The 23,180-nt window shown below is 34.4% G+C and overlaps 2 protein-coding genes across 2 annotated transcripts in view; both read right to left on the reverse strand.

Moving 5' to 3' along the window:
• Positions 1 to 1,539: 1,539 nt before the first annotated feature.
• Positions 1,540 to 7,518, reverse strand: LOC140754882 (phospholipid scramblase 2). Its single transcript, XM_073090041.1, has 5 exons — positions 7,310 to 7,518; positions 6,650 to 6,831; positions 4,232 to 4,485; positions 3,268 to 3,403; positions 1,540 to 1,663 (listed from the first exon to the last, which is right to left on the reverse strand). The coding sequence occupies exons 1-5, from the start codon at positions 7,403 to 7,405 to the stop codon at positions 1,567 to 1,569; spliced, it is 765 nt and encodes a 254-aa protein (XP_072946142.1). The 5' UTR covers positions 7,406 to 7,518; the 3' UTR covers positions 1,540 to 1,566.
• Positions 7,519 to 14,409: 6,891 nt separating this feature from the next.
• Mitf (transcription factor Mitf) overlaps positions 14,410 to 23,180 on the reverse strand; it is a 194,408-nt gene continuing 185,637 nt past the window's right edge. Inside the window, exons 11-13 of the mRNA XM_073089729.1 lie at positions 18,140 to 18,254; positions 16,491 to 16,595; positions 14,410 to 15,386 (exon numbers count right to left, since the gene is read on the reverse strand). Of these exons, the coding sequence (XP_072945830.1) occupies positions 15,241 to 15,386; positions 16,491 to 16,595; positions 18,140 to 18,254 (366 nt within the window). The 3' untranslated portion in view covers positions 14,410 to 15,240. The remainder of the gene's footprint in view (positions 15,387 to 16,490; positions 16,596 to 18,139; positions 18,255 to 23,180) is intronic.

A 23,180-nucleotide genomic window follows, 5' to 3' on the forward strand; every position in this document is an offset into this window, starting at 1 on the left:
CTCCCTGAAGCCAATCATAGATAAGTTGGGCCTCCTTATCGTTTCAAAATTTATAATAATTTCATTGCAGCAGTTAATACTTATCTTACTAAAACTAACTTTAGAAAAGCAATAAAACTAACAATGGGCAATCAATCAAAAAATAATTTTGCGATCCTGACATTTTCTCATTTACGTTATTATTGATCAACACAATATTTTTTGCATTCGTTTCGTAAAAACTAAATCCGTTGCGAGATTACCGAAAAAAGGAAAAAAAAACTCTTAAATCATTTTCTAAAAATCTATTGTTCGATTTTTAAACCCTTGCTTTTCCGTCGCGTGACAGACGCGCGCCACGCTTTGATTCCCATAAAAAAGAAAAAAAAAGTTTAATTCTCTATGCACCCAGTGACCTACATATGCTTAAACCCCGTGCCATTTTCCAAAAATCTGGAAAAAACACCCCATTATTACTTTTTTTGATACAATCGTGTAATTGAATTCAATCCTTTGGAAAAGGGTTCGATAAAGTCCCGATATTAAGTTTTTTTTTGTCGTCGCGCGACACAGAGCTGTCATTGTTGCCGCCAGAAATTATACGTTCTGTCAAAATTTCGCGCCATTTACTCCACGGACATCTGCCGGCGAGAAAAAATTTAAACACAATGCAAATAGGGGTGGATCGTGCAGGACATTAATTTTTAAGGGGAAATCGGCGTTTTTGTGTAAAAGAAGAGAAAAATGCATTTAAAGTATAACGAACGTCCCCTTATTTTAATATTAATGTCCGAATCGTAGATTTTGAGCGATTATGAACGGAATGTAAATGTGGATTATATTCACAATCGCCTGCTGAAGGGCTCCCGTTTTGCATTTTAGTAGATTTTGATTTTTATTTCTCGCTACAGCCATTATTTCCGATCGTTGAATGAAATTGCTATTAACTTTCGTTTTGTAAAATGCGTTTCGAGCTTCCGAAATGTGTTTTTATCTAGCATCTGTTTACTGCAGTTAGCGCGATTGTAACTATGTCCATTACGACCATAGATTAGTAAAGATTACTCACTCCTAACAAAAAAATGTACCTAGTTTTGAGAATTGAAATAGTTGCGTAAAAAAGTTTTGCCACGACTCCGTGCTAAAATGTTCCTAAAATATTTGAAATAATTATTTATTTATTATGTAAATTACGCAGTATTAGTTATTTATTCGTAAATTTTCCCTAAAAATGTTTTTATTAGTCAAGAATTCAAAAAAAGAACTTACTAATAAGCCGTTTGTGGCTTCATTCAATTTCAAGACGGCGAAGTATCTTTACTAATCTATGATTACGATCATAGATATTTTTTTTATATGATTTCACAGCTACTAACATATTTTATATTTTACTACATAGATAGAACCTACTTGTCATTGTTTTACTATTTTTAAATACAAATATGTAATCGTAAAACATAGTTTAATATACTTAACGTAGAACGTACTTAATCTTCGTGTAGAGACGTGTAGATTTATAATAATTTTAACGTTTTTTTTCTATAGAAAAAAAGCAACAGATAAAAAATAAAACCATTTATTAACATGTCACACGTCATAGTACATGTAGTCCATGAGGAGTGTGGCGGCGAGGAGCAGGGCTTTCTCTTCTACTGATAAATCGCGTTCGAACGCCACTCCGAATCTGATAATAATATAAATTAAATTACATTTTTTTAATAATATAGAAGTACCAGACGAGCAAGCAGTCCACCTGATGTTAAGTGACTACTGCCAGCCACGGACATTTGTAATCAACCCCAGATAGGATTCCTACCTGAGGTCGGCCACAGATGCGCTGTTACCCCTGAGGACTAAGCTGGAATGCCTCGGAAAACTATATCTCCCTTACCACATCCTTCAAACCAGAACACAGCAGCGCTTAACACTGCTATTATTAAGCAGAAACAGGTGTGGAGGTGGTTCTACCGGAGTCGAACCACTAAGGGTTCTACCACCTTTATGGTGGACTAAAAAGTATTGAAAGACAATTAATAATCTGTGACTGTATAATATAACCAAAAACTTCGATTTACCGTCGTAGAGTTAAAAAAAGAGTCGAGAGACATCTCAAACTTACCATCAGGTGGACTGCATGCTTGTTAGCTATTTAATATATGTAAAAATAAAATAAATTGTAATGATTCGATATTTTGGAGAATATCTTACGTATTGATATGTGTTTCATCTGTTATTGTTCAATACAGGACATTGTTGGATAATTTTGAAGCATACAATAGTTACATAGTGAAGTTGTAAAATTTCAAATTAAAACTACCTAATTTTAATATTAAAATCAGGAACATTCAAACAAAACTGTTACAAATTAACTTCCATTCATAAAAAGATATCGTAGTATAAAGATTTTTTACATTGTTTTCCTTGTTTTAAGGAAAACCGAATAAAATAGAATTAATACGTTACTTTGAATGTCTACTAATTCCATTATTGTAATTTACAACAACAATGACGTCATCCTACGCCATGGCGTAGCAGTCACCTTACCGGGTCCCGGGTTTCATCTTCAGCCAGGTAGATTTCTGAATGATGAATTTAGATTTCTGATTCTGGATCTGGATGTTTGTGTGTATCCATGGTAACCAAGCCACAGGGGTTTCTTGTGTGGGTGTGTGTGGGAGTATAGAATGCGTCTTTTAAAAAGCGTTTTCTGGTTCCGTACCCAAAGGGTAGAAACGGAACCCTATTACTAAACCCGATGTCTGTCCGTCTGTCACGAGCCTCTTACTCGTGAACCGCAAAAGATAGACACTTGAAAATTTCATATAAAGAAAATAAAAATAAGTGGGGATCCCCATACAATAAACCGCAATTTCTCGCCGTTTTTCGTTTTATCTATTGAACCGTATTAAGTAGATAGTTAAAATTTTCACAATACATTTACTTCGATGGCTACTACGATTACCAATAAAAAAAATTGGTGGTACAGAACCCTCCGTATAAGAGTTCGAGTCGCAATTGGCCAATTATTTTCTTAATATCCTTATGAAAATCTACTTCTATGGACCTTAAAGGCCTACTTTGGGTCTAGGTTTCTCATCTTTTCTTATTGTTTAACGGAATTGTTTGATTTATTTCTTATTATTTTATTTTATTGTTTGATGAAAAGTAGACAATGCCTATGGACATTTGCAACACCAGAGGAGTCGCCAGCATCGTCGGCTTTGAAGGAGAGCTCTTTTTACACCTTTTTTTGAAGAGCCCCATGTCAGCGCTCCGGGAACACCTCACCTGTCTGTGACAGGCGCGAAGAACATAGCGTGGACCAGCCCCTGCCAGCGCTTGCAGGTGCTGCCCACCTGCCTGCCGTCCGTCTTCATTATGTGGAACTGTACGTCTCTGAAGCAGCTGATTGTTACGCGAGGACCTGGGGGTTAGATATGGGGAGGGGGTAGAAGGTAGAAGGGGGTATGTGGTTAGATTCAGAAGGCACAACCGCCACAACTATTTTTGCCTTGATAGCAATGTCAAGCGCTTTAAAAGGCGTGGTACAGGAGACATACCCGAGGCTTTCCAATTTAATCGTCACGGGTAGCAACGTAACTTCGGTCGACTTTAGGTAGGACTTTAATTTTACCTGAAGCTGACATACATAATACATATAGCAGTAACAGTAGCATTTACCATGTAACGCATAGCAGGTGGACTGCAATCATGTCATAGAAATGTCATGTCGACGATGTAGTAGCAATAACTCGTATCTCATTTTTTTACGAAAAAGCGATTTTTTCATATTTGGACTTAAAATGACTTATCACAGGTCGTCCTTAAGACACCAGGTCCTTAGGTTCAAAATTGAGCAAAATATTAAAATGTGGCAATACGCTCTATGTCTTTTTAAAGTAGCGTTTCTTCTTATGTAAAGTAGCGTTTTTTGAGTTACGAGTTATTGCCAATTAGTCGTCGATGTATAGAAATTAGTTACAATTATTTTCAATTTATATTAAAACAGAATTAATTAACTAAATCCTCATTACATAATTATGCTATTAATTTAATATAAGTTGCTAAAACCGCGCAAAGTTAAATTAAAAATATTTTTCCTTTCCAAATATAACAAATTAATTTATATTAAAACAGAATTAATTTAACAAATTCCCATAACGTATTATCTTATTAATTCAACACGAGCAGCTAAATACGCACAATATTAGAATTGAAATAATTTTTATTTCTAATATAAACAAAATCTCACCTCTTATCCAAAACAACTGTTCCCCGTCCTCCCGCCTGACCATGTAGATTGGTCTGATCGGAGCCCACTGCTGCTCTATAGTCCCTATCCTGGTCCCTGGGGGCGAGAACACCTCCAGGTGTTGCAACTGGCAGGGCAGCACCCTGGCGGTGCAGGCGTATGGTCGATTGATCCGCATCACCTCGGTGCCCAGGCTGTTCGTCACTTTGAGCTGGAGGGGACGGAGGCCGTAGCAGAAGTAGCCTACCCACCAACTAAAACATATATTAAAATATGTCCCGACGAAGGACCTATGCAATAAAGCAGCTTAGGAGAGCCCAGCTTAGAATATGTGGTAGCGTTAGTGTTGCCACCTACCTAAACTATATATAATATATTTGTACAATGTATAATATAGTTTAATACCACATATTTTGAAACAGATCGACGAAAATAACACGAGATTTTTAGAAACTTTTCTTGAAGTGTCATAATTATTTTGTAATATTTTTGTAAGAAATACCCCTATTTTTTTCCACCTACTATTTCTTGAGTGCAAATAATTTAACAAGTAATTAATTTAAAAAATCAAAAACCCGACTGCACCAAAAAGGCTGAAGTAGAATTTCTAAAAGCAGTGAAATAGGCATTTCATTATTTTTATTCAGAAAGCCAAATACAAAGTTTCATAGTAGGTCTGCTTCAAAAACAAAAGATGTTCAAACAATATTATCCTATTTTATCCTCGTAGTGATCATTTACGCTATATAAAGAACCTACCTATGTGTAAAATTCCAGCACGCTTAAGTTCAGCGGTTTCCCTTTGCGTTGATCTCTGGCACAGCAACTCTCTCATTTAGTCAGACAGTCATCTTGATGTGTATATACGAGTATATATGTACTAGCTGACCCGGCAAACGTTGTCTTGCCATAAATAAAAAAATGTTAAGGATGAACAATCCTTATCACTTAGGTGTAAAAAAATAGATAGTGGCCGATTCTCAGACCTCCTGAATAGGTATATATAATTTGGCGAAAATCGGTGAAGCCGTTTCGGAGGAGTACGGTAACTAACACGAGAATTTTATATATAAGATATATTATATAATGTATGTGTAATCTCCTCTTAATTTCCTTTATTTTGACACCCTACTCGATAGGTTTGGTTAACTTTTTTAAAACGTGTTACTATTTTGCGAAAAAATTCACCATTTACGGTCTATAAAATATATAACTTCAGTAAATCAAAGTTTCGGCCATTATTTTACCTCGGTAGAGGTAGCATTTCATTATTTTTATCCAACAAGTCTGATACAAAATGTCATAGTGTTTGCTTCAAAATTGACGATTGTTCAAATGAACTTTTAACCCTTATTTTACCCTCTACGGGGTTGATTTTTCGGAGGGGGATAAATAAGTGTGTCCTTGTTCCTATCCAGAAAGCCAAATACAAAATTTTATAGTTGTTGCTTCAAAATTAAAGGATTTCAAAAAAACTGTTTTCCCTTATTTTACCCTCTTAAAGGTAGAATTTCCAAAAGGCCTTTCTTAGTACTTATTCAAGCTATATAGAGAACCTGTGTGCAAAATTTCAGAACTGTAAGGTCCTTGGTTTAGGCTGTACGTTGATTTCTGAAAAATGAAAAAGTCATTTAGTTAGTCAGTCAGTCAGTCACCTTACTGTTTTATATATATACAAATATGTTTTTATAATCTCCGTTTAATTTCCTTTCATTTGATACCCTACTCGATAGGTTCGGTTAACTTTTTTTTTTTAATGTGTTACTATTTCGCGCCAAAAATCCGCCATTTTGTTTTTTTTTTTACTAACACCTATCTAAGGACACTCGGGTCATTGAGACAAATATAATGACACTTTAACTGTTGAAATTCATCCAGCCGTTTGTTAGATCGGATCAAATAAAGAAAGACAAACATACAAGATACGCGCGAAAAACATAACCCTTCCTTGGCAGTCGGGTAAAAAATCGGGCACATACTCGATTTCTTTAAATTATTTAATTTTCATTTCAAATAATAAGATTTGAGGAGAAATACACACCAATACAATCACTGATTATAATTGGTGTGGATGATTATCATTATACAGTCCATTACTATCCCACAGCTGGGCATGGAGAGGATACGTCTCATAATGAGAAGGATTAGGTCATAGTCCACCGCGCTGGACAAGTGAGTATTGGTAGACTTCACATACCTTTGAATTTTTTTTTATGATTTTTTATGTATGCAGGTTTCCTTACGATGTTTTCCTTCATAGTTAAAGCAAGTGATAATTAATATCTTATATGTATCTAGCTCTGTAAAATCGATGCGTATCGGAGATTCGAACGTCGGACCCCTCGAGTTAGAGGTCAAGTTTCAACCACTAGGCTATCGCTGCTTTTGAAAGGCTTACTTAACATGACCTAATCTTACCTATTCTCTTCTTCCACTGAGTATAGTAGATTCTGGTCAGGTGTTCTCACGAAATATCGGTTCTTCTTGCCTCTGAGGAAGAGGACACTCTTCACGCGGAGTCGTTTTGTGATCAGCAACCGGTCCACTGGTGTGAGGTCCTCTAGGATATGAGGCAATGAGACCTCCTCCTGCTTTTTTAGCTATTATGAAAAAACAAGAGTTTTTTTGGGTGACACTACATACTGTATAATATGTGTTCTATATGTACCTATGGCGTCGTCTGCAATGGCTGCCATGAGTAGAAATTAAAGAAATAGTCGGATGTTATAAAGTTATTTTTATTGTTAATTAATTTCCATCACATAACTTTTTTATTCAAAAATACTTGGAAGTCGCGGCTAGGAAAACAGATTTTAAATTCAATCTTATGTTAGTTCACTTTTGCAGTATTTTTAAAGGACTATATATTATGATATAGGATAATTAATTTCTTATACACACATAACTTAAAAAAATCAGAAGTGGTTTGAAGCTGGGCCCCCACAGAGAGGAGAATTTAACCACTAGGCTATCACAGTTCGATTACAGATATGTACAGTTATCAAATACTTTATAAAAATTAAAAATAAATCAATACAAATATATGATACCGGCTAAAGAACACTTGATACAACTAACCTGTACATCAGTACCTTTGCGGTCAAGCAAGGGTTGCTTGACCACGTCAGTGTAGGGCTCCGGCGGCGCCAGCGGTATCGGCGCGGCTTGCATCATGGTCACGGTGCATGGGAAATTTGTGTAAATTAACTTAGTAATAATAGTAATAAATATGTGACTGTCATAAATGTTGATGGCGGATGACTGATGTCATACTGTCAGTATTGTTTTTAAAGCTTAAAGTCTAAACCTTTGTGAAAGCGAGTGACTCATACCAAAAAAATATACTATACACAAAAACCTAATAAATAAGTTTTATTGTGCGGAGTGTGTAGATGGTATAATACATACGTATACCTATTTCGTTATTTTTTTATTTAACTGAAACTTTCTAATCAAAATCAAATTATTTTTTTTTATTCAAAATAGGTTCTTTACAGAGCACTTTTTAAATGTCAATACAACTACCACCACTTCACAAGGTGTTTCGATATGGAGAAGAAGCGGCGAAAGAAACTCCATAACACACATCCTTTAAAAAATGTTTTATATCACGGCGTGCGTAAATGGACGTTTTACGCACGCTTCGCGTGCGCAAAACCCCCATTTCCGACCCCGTAATATAAAATTTTATACAACACGCGGACGAAAAATGTTTTTCTGACTCGTGTGATTGCAGTCCTCGCCTGCGGCTCGGCCTGCAAACTCACACTTGTCAGAAAAAAATTTTTCGTCCTCGTATTGTAATGTACTATTTTACAATGTTAAACTTAACCTAATGGTACATGTGGAGCTGAAACTACTTCAGACCACACCGTTTTGTCAGACAAATAATCACTTAGCTTATAGTACGCTTTTTTACATAGCGTTTGTTTAACGACGTTTGAACTTTTTTTTGTGAGATTCAAAATGTGGTCGGGTATTTTATTGTAGTAGCGAATACAGTTACCCATGAAAGATCTAGCCACCTTGCATAATCTATGTTTAGGAATTGCTAATTTATTTCTATTTGTAGGACTAAAGTTATGGTGGTTACTATTTTTTTCAAACATATCAGTGTGTTTTCTTATATACATAATACGTTCATAGATAACATTGCCACCTATAGACACCTGTAACCATATAAATCAGGTTCTACCAGAAACCTATCACCAAAACATTGTTACTCTTGATGATGAAGACCTTATATCTAAGTCAGCCAGCGTCCACACGTTTGCACCGTAACTCCGTAATGCCAGATCTGCTAACGCTAGAAACAGGTGTGGAGATGGACCTACCCTAATCGGAGTAAACTGGTACTACCACCTTTCATTTATAATAATTTTTGTATCTATAATTATTTATTTTTAATTTTGGAGTGACTGAGTGAAACTTATAACAAATTTCGTAAATGTTACCCATGTGAAGTTATATTTGATTGCCGAATTTTACTTATTTGTACCATAAATAACACATAATCATATTTTAAATTGTACATGAAGCGTTTAATAGTACGGTAGGTACGTAAATAGACTAAAAGCAAGAAAGGAAATACAAATTTATTAATCTACCAGGATAGGGATCGAGCTTGAAACCTTGTCGTTCTAATAAATTATTTAAGTTTCAATTACTTTTCATACAAATATTCAATAGTAATATGAAATAATAATGTCGACTCACAGAAACATTAACAAAAACTATGAAAAATAAAATCCATGCATAAAACCCCCGTGAAACATAAAACTATACAAAAGGCGGCAAAATTGATTGCATTCGATTCCCAACGGCCATTAAATAAAATATGCAAGGAATGAATGCAAATGGCGTTTCGTGGGGGACTTGATTTAAATTTGTGAAAAAAACTCGCAAACTGTATCGGTTTTATCAATCGAATGCAACAATGTGCTCTCGTTACAATGGACTGTGGTGTGACCATGTTTGCTTAGGGCCAGGACTGAATTGGGTGGTTTTGATACAGAAATATATGAAAATGGTTACTTACACTGAATCTCGGATAATCTGCTGTATACAATTTTAGTCGTTTTGGAAAGCGTGCAAAAAATCTGCGATCGAAAATTTAATGACATTTGGTTAAAAATATATGCAGATCAAACTAATTACCTAATTAATGACTTATAGGTAATTGTTAATCATGTAAGGTTTAGATGTTATTACTTTATAATAAAAAAAAAACTAAATAAGAAGGTTTTTTGTGCGTATTCAGTAAAAATAATGAAAAAGTGTTCATATATAAAATATTTTGTTCATATATAATTACTTTTTATTGGAGCCCTTTCTGCTAAACTTTAGTATTCATCATTTTGTTTTTGAACGCTCCAACAAAGTTTTACTTCAAAAATATTTTGTTTTCGTTAAAATTGTTGATTTACTTCAATTACAATAAGGCAATTAATTACCTAAAAGTAAAAAGTCTCTTTTCATTTCAACATGGTCACCTTATATTCTAATGTGTCGCCGCACGCGCCGCGTTGCGTCGCATTTTATGCAAAAACGCAAATTTCGTCGAAATTTGAAACGCTCCATTGTGTTGCCGGGGAATGAATAAAAATAATCGTTGCCAACTTCATTTTTGGGGGGAAAATGCATTTTGCGCAGGTCCGCCATTATGCGACAGGAGTGTGCCGAATGGAATTAACTAGTTTTTATGCAAGGGACATTTTGAATTAATAAGGATTGCTGCATGGTCAAATACTGTATCGATTATTTCGATTCTTGGTCTCAATTTGCATTTGTGGGGCAGCTTTTGAATGCAGTTTTTGTGAAATGTTTGTAACAAGTTTCAAGTAACATTTATGCTTTGCGACAATGCTTTTCAAATATTTGCAAAAGAATGAACAATGAATTTTGAATTATTATTAAAGATCAGATTTTTGTTCTGTAATTGCATTAAATAGAAAACAATACAGACAAATTTCCTGTGTGATATTAAATGGTAATTTTCCGCAATAGTATGAAGGTATATGCCTATAATATATACCTCATACCTCCTACCTCATTCATACCTGATCGACCACAAAAAGAAACACAGTCTACAACTATGAAACAGATACTAGCTACACTTGAGAACCAAGTCGTGATGCCTTGTGTATGTCCAAATCATAAGAAATTATCGAACCAGGCATTAGATGACCTCTAACATCAGATAGGATGAATATTCGACACTCATCTTAAAAAACGTTATGATTATAAGTAGTTGTATTCTTTAAAGATCAAATTGGTATTAAACTTACATACATTCTGCAACCATAGATCTTAATCTGAATAAGTGGAAAGTTAGATCCTCTAGTTTTCAAATGTCAGCCAGAATTAGAAATCAGAACACAGCGGTTTTAACATCTACAAATTAATTGACATAGGTTATATTTTCGAGTAGTCGGGTTTTCTGTAGTTATGATAATTTTCATATTAATACAAATATAAGTAGGGATGAACTTAATAAAAGACGGATATATTCTGGTAAATTCTGTTATTCACTTTTTGTACTTCAACAATATTTCACATAATCTCATAAAATATTAAATAACACTCGTATTTTACTTGTGATTGCTTCGCTCGACGATATAAAACAATCAAAGAGTTTTGGAATTAATATCCTATTGTATAATAATACTAAAATTAAGGCACTTCAGATATTTGAAAAATATATTCCATATAATATACAAAAAAACAGATATAAAATTAATTCTTTTAAACTTTTACGTACTTTTTATTGTAAACGAAACATACATAATGTTTCGTTTACAATAAAAAGTACGTAATCAGAACTGATTATTACTTTTTTATGATTAAATATTATTTAAAATTTATTTAAAATAATACATTTTAAAAATCGAGCGAATAGCAACACAGCGCAGGCATACGTCACAATTATAATAATAACAAAGAACGATTCATTATTAAAATTATAATAATTATAATTATTGCAACAAAACGGCTCACTGATTTGTGTACACTATTCTTACAATATTGAATTTTGTTCGACAATATTGCCGTCCGGCAAAATTAAATTAATTTAAATAAATTGAGATGACAATCCAATTATTATATTTATAATTAACAATAATTTTGCTAATTTTTAATAATGCATAACATAACTGGTTAAGAATGATTTTTATATATAAATATACAATTTAAGTTTAAAGTATTCTATTATAATTTAGAAACTTTTTCATTTTTAAAATAAAAATAGCGAAACTATAAAATCACAAACTTAACATTTATGTGATCGTCTTAAACAGTGTAATAGTTCAACAGGTAATATTTAAACAAAATTATTTATTTATTTATTTACATTATACAGAAAAATACACGTTTTCAAAAAAATATCGGCTACGAGCAAGGCACTTCGAAATAATCGAAATATAAAAATATATTCAGTATATAGCAATAAATATAATCTAAAAATATATTATCATATCACATTTGTGTATAAAATCATCTAAATATCGTGGTCCTCCAGTTATTGTACCTATCAGTGTTTTCCAAACTTTTTCAAGTCACGACCCCGTGAGTATTTTAAATATTACACGACCCCTAGGCTGTTTCTAACCTCTTTTTTATTATGTTACAAAGATCCAAACAACATTTATTTATTTTCATAAGTAAATATCTGAAACAGATATACTTTAAAAAAATGTTAGCTTAGTTATTTTATATTGCTTTTTCTTTTAGCTTTGAGGGCCCCAGGGGGTCGCGACCCACGTTAAAAAACACTGTCATACATAAATAATAATAATATAAAAGAGTTTTCTACGATTATAATTTAATATTATAATTAGAAGTATACATATAAAACTAATAATATGCCTCGAAATAGAGCACCATGTATTTTTCATAATACTTTTTCATAAGTCCTTTCGACTTACATTTTATGGCCGACCGACCTTTGGCTACTATCGGTTGAAAAGCGGTTGCTTTAGCGATTAAATAGTGGTTAACGCGACTGTCAAATGTTTGGCGACAATTTTTTTATAATATAGGAGTAGCAGACGAGCATGCAGTCCACCTGATGGTAAGTGGCTACTGCCGCCCATTAACATCTGTAATCAACCCCAGATAGGATTACATTCCTACCTGAGGTCGACCACAGCAGCAACACTACCCCTGACTAAGCTAGAATGCCTCGGAAACGTATGTCTCCCTTACCACACCCTTCAAACCAGAACACAGCAGCGTAACACAGCTGTTATGAGGCAGAAATAGGTGTGGCGGGTAGCTTAATACAGTCGCGTAAACAACCGACTGTTACAAATTTCGGTATTAAAATAATATGTGTCGCTTATCAGCCGCTCTTACAACAAATTGTACGCCTAAGCTGGAACTAAACAACTCAGTTGCTTAAGCGACTAAGTAGCCTACAAAATATCGCTTAACCAATAGTAGTCAATGACCAGTCAGCCTTAATATAAACCTCATGGCCATGTGATCTAAGTAAACGTAAACTTGTATAATTGTTGAAAATTTGTGTCAAGTTAGCACTGAAGATAATCGCATGCATCATTCTCATAGATTTTTCAAAACATCATAACATTATAATAATAAAGGGTTGAGAATAATTTTGCAAAAAAAAATTAGATTAATAATACATAATTATATTTAATAAAATAATTGCTGCCCTAAGGTACTGTATAGTTTAATATTTCAATATAATAATAGTAATTTTAATTTAAATTGAAATGTTTTCCCTCTCAAACCCATATTTAAAATTATAATAACATTCAAAAATGTACCATAATTTCGAAAAAAAAATGTATTTGAAACAGGCTTGTTACCCTCTGAAGCTGACATAGACACTACTGCCATCTAGCAGAATTTATTGCAATTACAAGAATCAATGTTGGATTGGATAGTTTGGCACATTATTAATAATGAAACTATCTAATGTTTTATCGAAGATCGGCATTTAACAATTTATTTATAGACATTGTCACAATTCGATCTTCGGCGCACAAAAATCGGATAGATTAATTATTAATATTAAAAAACGGATAAAATCTTGAACATAATAACTTTAAAGTTTTTTTGTACTTAAAAGATGCAATATATATAATTATTTAAAGTAAAGTTTTATAGCTGCCCAAAAATATATTCTCAACCCTTTATTTATTTCGTGAATAAATTCGTCTCACTCACACATTTCGAAAACACACTTGCACACTTTACCAAAATCTATCTACATACAAAAAAGATTAAATACATTGAGTTGGTAACTACGCTATCACGAAATAAAATGTCTATTTAGGAAGGGTACTAATTCGAGGCCTGAAGCCCAGCCTAGGCCAGACCTTAGCTACAAGGCCAGGCTTAAATCAAAACCTATTGCTGATTTTTTAAACTGTCAATCCATTTTTTGTTTGTAACATTAGTAGCATATGAGCTTACTGTAAGTGGCTACTGCCGCTCATGGACATCTGTAATCAACCTTAGATAGGATCCTACCTGAGGTCGGTTACAGATGCGCCGTTATCCCTGAGGACTAAGCTGGAACGCCTTGGAAACATATGTCTCCCTTACCACACCTTTCAAACCAGAACACAGCAGCGCTTAACACTGCTGTTATACAGAAATAGGTGTGGTAATCCTATTTATTAACCCCCAAAGCGAAAATACAGATATTCCATGTCTGTCTGTGGTATTTTAATGAAGTTATATCTCCGACAACTTATTTAAAATAACACCCTATTATGCAAAATTTGCATAATAACTTATTTTGAATAAGACTCTATTTTAGTCACTTTCATAATCTTTAAATTTAAGTTGCTAATGTATTATCATAACACAAATCTCGCAATATAAACCTTTTTACCACGCTTTTATTAGCTTGACCTGTATGTATGTAACGGAATCTCTGAACTCGATTTTTACCCACTTTGAACGGTCCGATTAATTTAAAATTTTGAACAATTATCAAGAACCGATGACAATACACGATTTTAATAATTTTATCCCATTCACTTCATCAGGATCGTCAGAAATCTAGATTAAGAATTTTCCTGGTGCGATTTTAGCGTGGTTTTAATTTTTAAACTATAATTATTCTATTTCAGAGATGTAGTCCAATAGTGGGACAACAATATATTTGAAATTTTAGGGACACTGTTCCTCTTTTCTTATTTCTACACTTATTTAGCACCGTTTTAAATTTTTACACATTTGTAAACATTATTATTAGTTATTGATACTTTTTATGAATAATTATTGTCTATTATAACATTTATTTGATAATTTTTATAATTATTTATTGTCTATCACAATATATTTAGTTTGCGATTCACGGACTTGCGAGTTTCTAAGTTACGTAAATTAACGTTGGCAATTTATCAACGTTTTCCGAAATAAGGTTTAAAATTAAGAAAGTAACTTCATTTCTTTTGTGGGGTATTTAGTCTGGGTCTAGATGTTTACACCCTAGCTATGTTGTAGTTTATATCTTCTGACGTATTTGGGGTGGAATGGTTCACATTCCTCGATGGCCAAGATCTAAATATTCAAGATTTTATGGTTTATATTTCCTGCCTTCATTGGCTTATATCTTCTGGTATAGTGTGTCGAGGTCCATGTTGGAGTAATTATTGATCTATTATTTAAATAGTGTCAGATATACCAATTTACACAATATACTATTTAAGCTTGTTACATAAACACATAAAGCTATTTTATTGGTCTTATTTCAAAGTAATGTTGGCTTGGCAGGTTTCAATCCACGCATGCTATCATGGATTCACACGCTTAGGTTCATATCAAAGCTGTTCAGGTCTTTATTAAATAGTAAGGTATGTTGCTTGGACGTCTTCACCTAGGGCCACGTCCGGACCTACACGTTAAAGTCCATATCAAAGCTGTTAATGTTGATCTTCATATCCCCTCAATTCCAAGTAATGTTAGCTTCCCTCAATTCCAAGTAGTGTCAGCTCCAGTCCTTGTTCTTAGCACCTGGACCTGGTCTGGTGAAGCTAGGCGCCGAGGTCCATGTCGAAGCAGTGCTGCCTGGGGTGTTCGTGCGGCGCGTGCGGCGCGTGGTGCGCGCCCAGCAGCAGCGGCAGGCCCTCGCCCAGCGCCAGCGCGCCCAGCCCCAGCGCCGGCTCCGACAGCAGCGAGCCTGCGGAACGGACATCGGACATGTTAGCGATGCTATATACACGTGAGTATAGCAGTGATAGCCTAGTGGTTAACAAACGCGGCCTCTCGATCGAGGGGTCCGAGGTTCAAATCCCAGGCACGCACCTCTGATTTTCAAATTCATGTGCGTATTAGAAATTAATTATCACTTGCTTAAAACGGTGAAGGAAAACATCGTGAGGAAACCTGCATACCTGAGAGATTTATAAAAAAATCTTAAAGGTATGTGAAGTCTACCAATACGCACTTGGCCAGCGCGGTGGACTATGGCCTAATCCTTCTCATTCTGAGAGGAGACCCGTGCCCAGCAGTGGGACAGTAATGGGTTGATGATGATACACGTGAGTAATCAAAAGTCCTATTTCTACCTAATAACAGCAGTGTTAGGCGCTGCGGTTTCCGTTTTGAGGTGTGGTAAGGGAGACAGACTTTTGCGAGGCGTTCCAGCTTAGTTCTCACGAGGCGGCGCATCTGTGGCCAACCTCTGGTAGGATATGTAATACTATCTGGAGTTGATTACGGATGTCCATGGGCGGCAGTACTTACTCATCAGGTGGACTGCATGCTCGTCTGCTACTACTATATTATAAAAAAAAATCTCAAAGTGATGTAGTGGACGTATAATAATTAATGGTCCAATTAAAATACTGAAATTAAAGTATAATGTAAATAAACATTTAATTTTTTAAAAATAAAAATGTACAATCAAATGAAAAATACTGTATAAAATGATAAGTAAATTAAGAGAATAAAATAATAATGTAAGATAATAAAGTAAAAATAATAATACAAGAATGTAAAATATTTTGTTTATAAAAGTTGGACAACAGATCGTAGTTTTATATTGTGTTATCGCGGACGGTGTGGCCCCGCGGCACATCGCGATTTTGAATCAATTTCTAGGTTTGAAATTTGTAAATTATGTGACAAGATTAAGGAATGCTTAAATTAAAATGTTTGCTTGAAAACAGGATAACCCTATTGATAGATCTTCCGAGGATCAGTATTGTTTATAATTCTTGTAATCATCAGGGAAGAGGGCCCTAGGTCCTCTGAGGATCAGTAGTGTATTTATAGTTCTTACCTGGTGCATGTGCGGAAAGGTCAATATGCAGCATGGCAGCGCAGGAACGTTCAGCTGGACCCAGCCCTAATTGCGATGTGGGCGACGAACACAGCATCGGATCCCCTGGAGACATACAAATGTACGCATTATTACAAACAAAGGTCCAAACGTCGTCACACTGATCTGGGGGGTTACTACCATCTTAAAACAATATTACTTTAATCATACTTTTGCTTTTTTTTGCACGAATTTTAACTTTGTAAGCAAAATATGACAATTTCAGTTGGTTTTATACAATGGATAAGCGAAAAATTAATAAGGGTTTAAGTTTGTTCAACTGTGTATGACGGAATATTTTACTATTTTAAGGAGGAAATTAAACTTTCCTGAACTATGATGGTTTTTAAAACATGGTGGTAGGTCCTCTGTACTTATCATGAGATGGACTGCATGATCAGTTGCCACTTCAATGTTGCAAAAGAACATTTGTGTATTATGTAGATACATAATAGTTATACTTCTTAGGAGTAATAGAAAATAAAAATATGTCAAATAAGAAAAAAATAAAATAAAGACAAAACATAAATCCCACTTTATTGAGCAATCTGTTGCAGGAAGAAAAAGATAGCTAAAGATTTTTTTTTAACACGTTAAACGCCATGGGGGTCACCGGTGACCTCACCCTTCCTCTACCATAGCGCCATGGGGGTCACCGGTGACCTCAACGTATAGTCATATTCAAACTACTTTTTCTCGCCGCCGGCCATATTGACTGTTACTTTATTCGTACTCCGTGACCGGTACGGCGCTGTAGAACTATACTGCGCAGTGGGACAAACATACCTTGTAAGGAATTGAAAAAAATTAAAGATAGCGAAAAAAGTAACCAAAATAAAAATTCAGGATATATAATTCGATTGGTCTTTATTATTTAAACGAAAATTAGCAGTCTTTACTTTTCAATATCCGATTCTAGAAGAGAGTCATTGTTTATAGAAGCGTTCGAAAAAGAAATTTCTAAAGCTTTGATTTGCTTCCATTCATCCTGCGTAAATTCGAAGTCCTCCATAGCTAAATCCATATCTAAAGGCTCGCACATTAACTATTCAATAAGAAAATGATGACAGCTAAGATAGTAGGAACGTAATTGAACTAGTAACACACGTTCTATCACCATACTACTGGCACTACTGGTGTAGCGGATGGCCAGCGGGTGTGGCCGGCGCGGCGCCTGGTACCGGAAAATATATTTTCTGTATTTGTGCGCCATGGGGTGCACCGGTGACCTCAGCTATGTATTTGACTGTAACTATGTAATCCATGTACAGAATTTAATAAAACTTATTTTCTATACGTATCGTAACGTAATAAAAAAAAATACGACCAAAAGTATTTTTACGATTTTTAATTTTTTCTATCGGCGTTTAACGTGTTAATGTAAACGTACTTTATAATTTTTTACCATAATATAGTCCGCGTAAAACTGCTAGTCCGCTCTGAATATAGAAATGCGTCGCCATAGCAAATTGTATGACTACACCTGCTCGCAACAACTTCAGAGCGGACTAGCAATTTGGCACGGACTATACAGAAGTATAACTCAAAACACCTTTTTTTCTTAATATTTGATTAAGTTCTGTTAATATTCTGTGTAAATGATAACTAACCTTGTGTAACAGGATTATGTGAATCATCATCCATTAGGTCTTCAATCTGCGCGAGATTGAGCACAGCCTCACTTTCCTCCCCGCTGAGTAGCCCCGGCGTTGGGGACAGTCGCATCTGAAACAATAATAATATTTTAAATTAAATAAACACAATAATATACAAAAATACAATATAATTATTTTCCGTTAATTCAGATGTTAATTATAAAACAATAACAATGGTGTTTATTTGTATATCAGAATACAGATAATACTAATACGGAGAATACAACACATTATTATATCAAAATTAGTTCCTTGTAAAACTATTTTTAAATGCAATAAGCATATATTTAAAAATGAACATTATTTAATATATTGCAATAAACTATAATATACAGATATACAATAATATACAAAAACTGGCTTAGAATTAAATTTAATTTAGTATTTAATCTCTTGTTTTAAATATATGTAATAATACTATTTAAATAAATATCTTTTTGTCATCAGGAATAGCAAAGCATCTAATCATGGAACAGAAAACTTCTATGCGTCTAATAAATAAATAGCCGAATTGTAAAAATAAAGTGGCCTTATCGTTTACAAATATAAATGTTTGACACAAAAGAACAGAAAAATGAGATAAAGCAATGGGAAGGTTGTAATAAGATAAACCCGTATATTAAAGGTTTTATTAAACAGAAAACTAGGTGACATTAGCAATAGTATATGAGTGACATATGTTTTAATCATCTAAATCTTTTATGGCGTTTTCACCACATTCTTCCCCGCTGATATTATTATGTTGTATAATCTTGAAAATATAATGGCGGGCGCCGTATTCTTCCTGATCTTCTTACTATAGGTTCTTGAGGTGAACTCAAAGGAGAGGAATATACTGAATGCGGAGAGGAGTGTGGTGATGATAATTCAACTTCTTCTTCTATTTCAGAACCTGTTGGTGCAAGGTTTCTATTAGACGTTGTTACCTCTCGTCCATCCGGAAAACGTACTCTACTGTATAAAGGATTAGGTTCTATTAATTCGACTTCGTCCACTATTGGGTCATACTTAGATTTTGGTGTAGGATTTCGTCTGTATACTTTATTCCCTGGACATAACCAGGAGGGAAACATTTGATCAGGAGAATAACGCCTTGCATGATTAAACATCCTTTCATGGGGAGTTGCGTTTGTCGCTGTACAAAGTAATGATCTTATGTTTAACAAGGCTTCAGGTAATACGGTTTCCCAGTCTGCAATAGATAGAATTCTGGATCTCAGAACGAGACGAATCGTAAGCCATAGCGTACCATTCAGACGTTCAATTTGACCATTCCCTCTAGGATTATACGGTGCGGAATGACTTACAGCTATTCCTTTTTTGTTTAAAAATTCTCTTAACTGCGTCGAGATGAAACCTGAACCTCGGTCAGTATGGATGTATGAAGGTATTCCAAAAATAGAGAATAAATCTTTTAAACAATTTATGATGGTTTCACTGCTCATATCTGAGCATGGATATGCGAAGGGAAATCTCGAGTATTCATCAATAATGGTTAGAAGATACTTATTTTTACCCTTCGACGGCAATGGCCCCTTGAAATCAAGTGCTAACCTTTCCAATGGAGTTGTTGCTTTAATAAGTGTTCCAGTACACTTTAAGAATCTGGGTTTGATTTCTGCACAAATTCTACATTGTGATACAATCCTCTTAACATCATCTGTTGAATATGGTAAGTTCTTACTTCGTACATAGTGTGTTAAGCGAGTTATACCAGGATGACCCAGATCATTATGGAGTGTAGATAGCTGATTCTCTCTGACTGAAGCACATGTTTGCCTTGACAAAGCATCAGCTACAATATTTTCTGATCCCGGCCGATACATAATATCAAAATTATAATTCGATAGCTCTAACCTCCATCTTTGTATCTTCTCGTTTTTAATCTTGCTTGCATTATTCTGTAACATGTAGGCTACCGATTTTTGATCTGTTATTAAATAAAACCGACGGCCAAGAAGGTAATGTCTCCATTTCTTTATACTTTCGACGATAGCACAAGCTTCCTTCTCTATAATAGGATATTTCTTTTCACTATCACTCAGTGATCTAGAGAAAAATGCCACAGGTCTTCCATTTTGTGTAAGAGTGGCTGCGATAGAGACATCAGAAGCATCAGTTTCAACTGTTAAAGGTACATTAGGGTCAATTACAGTTAACGATGATTTAGCTATGAGTTCCTTAAGCGATTCAAAAGCAGCTTTTTGATTTTCATCAAGAGGAAATCGTTCAGTGATGACGAGAGGATGTAGTTTATTAGAAAAATCTGGTATCCACTTCGAATAATGCGCAAACAACCCTATAGCACGCTTCAAAGATGCTGAATCTTGAGGAACAGGCATGTCTAGAAGTGATTTAAGCCTATCTGGGTCCGGTTTGACTGTCCCATCCACAATGTTATAACCAAGAATATTGATACTCTGTTTTGAAAATTCAGATTTGTCTTGGTTAACAGTTAATGAATATGTATCAACTGCTTCCATGAATTTTTTTAGTTTCTTATCATGATCAATTTGATCATTTCCACATATTGTAATATCATCCAAATACGCAAATACTCCTTCTAGTTTACATTTTTCGATGATCTTATCAATTGCCCGTTGGAAACAAGCTACTCCATTAGTTACTCCAAAGGGAATACGACAGAACTGATACAAGTTTCCACACGCTTCAAACGCCGTATATGGCCTGTTACTTTTAAGAATAGGAATTTGGTGATACGCTGACTTAAGATCTATTTTTGAAAAAAATCTGTATTTGGATATTCTGGATACTATATCTTCTATATTTGGCAAAGGATAAGCATCAAGTTGTGTGAATTTATTAATTGTTTGAGAGTAATCAATACACATTCGTTTCTTGTGATACGTTCCAGACGTCACGATGGCTTGAGCTCTCCATGGAGAATTACTTTCTTCTATAATTCCATCGGACAATAATTTTCGGACTTCATTTTGTATGAATGCAAAAACATCAGGAGCATATTTTCTAGATTTTATAGCTATTGGTTTGCAGTCAGATGTCAAATGAGGAAATAGATCCACTGGCTCTATTACTGCTTCTTTAAGAACCGCTACACGTAGGGCTGGTCTTGGTCCGTTAAATTTAATTTCCACTGACGAACATTGTTCTAGAACATCATGACCCAATATAATATCTGAACATAAATTTTTCATTACTCGCAGAGGTGTAGAAAAAGATTCATTATATATTGTAATAGCTGCGATGCATACTGATTCAATATCAAAACGAAATGATGAGTTTGCCATTGAAACAGCTTGACGCCAAGGATGCACAGGAAAATTGTTAAGTTTGACTATACTCTCATTAATAAAACTTGCTGTGCTACCTGTATCAATTAAGGCCTTAAGAGGTAAGCCATTTACTGTGACCAAAACAGTGCACTTCTTCAAGCCTACTGAAGCTGATATTAAACAAGAAGTCATTTCATCTGTGTCGTTTACTGTGGCCACAGGAGGCAAACTTCTGCATACTTTAGCAAAATGTCCTTGTTTGCCACATTTTAAACAAGTAGTATTTGAAGCTGGGCAGAACCGACGAGCATGTAAGGAACCACCGCAGAAATAGCATTTATTATTTTTTTTAATATCAGGTATTGACTGATGGCCACTTTGCTTGGAGTTATTTCTAATAGAAATAGACTTATTTACGGCCACAACATGTGGAAAAGTGAAGCTTTCAGATTGTACTTGGGCCGACTCTAGTGCGCGTGCTTTGTTATAAGCTTCGTCTAAGGTCAAAGTTAAAGGAGAATGCCCATTCTTGGTACTGATTTTTCTCATGCGTCAAAATGAAAGTAATATTATGTTATTACTATTATGTTATTAATATTATGTTATTATTATGTATGTTATTAGTATGTTGATTGTTGCTCTTAAATATTAAAATGGCGGTATTTTATACTCGGATATCATTATTTTAGGTTTTTAGGATTATTTTAGGTTTTTTTACCTACTACCTTTAAAAGTAAATGGGATTTGTTAATCGAACTACATTATAGGTACCTACTATCAGTTAAAACCGACCATCAATTTATCGTCGGATATTTTCGATTTTAAGGTTATGTAACATTTCGGTAAATAACTTCAGAACCCGGGTGCTGATCTAAAAAATAATTATTGGTGGTAGTATTTGGTTAATTATACATCATCTACAACAAGTTTCAATTTGATGCAACTCTGGACGGCGGTCCATACTTTCATGGGCATTGTCCTTTTCTAATAATCTCTGTCTTATGTGTGATGAAGACATTCCAGCAATAAAAGCTCCACGAATAGAATCTTTTTCATTTTCTTCTGCAGAAACAGACTTAAAATTGCATTCTTTCGATAATAGCTTCAAAGCCTGAATAAATTGATCAATGGATTCTCCTGGTTGTTGAGTTCGAGTAAATAGTTTGTGGCGTGCAAATATTTCACTTTTAGGTTTAACGTAAATTGATTCTAAGGTGGATAAAGCTGAGTTGTACGTACTGCATGACGAGATGTAATCGTATATAACTGGCGAGATGTGATTTATCAATAGCCTTAATTTTACTTCTTCGGAAAATTTTATTTCAGTGTCTGACGTACTTCTTTGAGATTCTTCTAAAAAATTCTCGAACGTTCTTTTCCAATGTATCCACTGCGATGATGCATTTTGGGACGACGTTGGATCAATATCAAATCTGTCTGGTTTTAGGAATCGATACATATTGTATAATCATTGATAATTTCTGTTTAATAAATTGTAATAAGATAAACCCGTATATTAAAGGTTTTATTAAACAGAAAACTAGGTGACATTAGCAATAGTATATGAGTGACATATGTTTTAATCATCTAAATCTTTTATGGCGTTTTCACCACAAAGGTACGAATATAATTTGGTAATTTCATTACACCAGAAAACACTTTCAGAATTTTCATAGCCGCCTTAACTATAGGTTTTAGCGACATCTGATATGCAATTCGAGAACTTATATAAGCATGAATAA

Source organism: Epargyreus clarus, unplaced genomic scaffold (assembly GCF_041222505.1).
Source record: "Epargyreus clarus isolate Ecla_fem2 unplaced genomic scaffold, WU_Ecla_fem_2.2 ptg000031l, whole genome shotgun sequence".
Taxonomy (NCBI): Eukaryota; Metazoa; Arthropoda; class Insecta; order Lepidoptera; family Hesperiidae; genus Epargyreus; species Epargyreus clarus.

Coding starts and splice junctions, on each gene's coding strand:
- LOC140754882 (XM_073090041.1), bottom strand. CDS start 7,405: ATGATGCAAGCCGCGCCGATACCGCTGGCGCCGCCGGAGCCCTACACT. Junction 6,832..7,309: donor GCAAAGGTACTGATGTACAG/GTTAGTTGTATC, acceptor TTTTCATAATAG/CTAAAAAAGCAGGAGGAGGT. Junction 4,486..6,649: donor TCAGTGGAAGAAGAGAATAG/GTAAGATTAGGT, acceptor TATATGTTTTAG/TTGGTGGGTAGGCTACTTCT.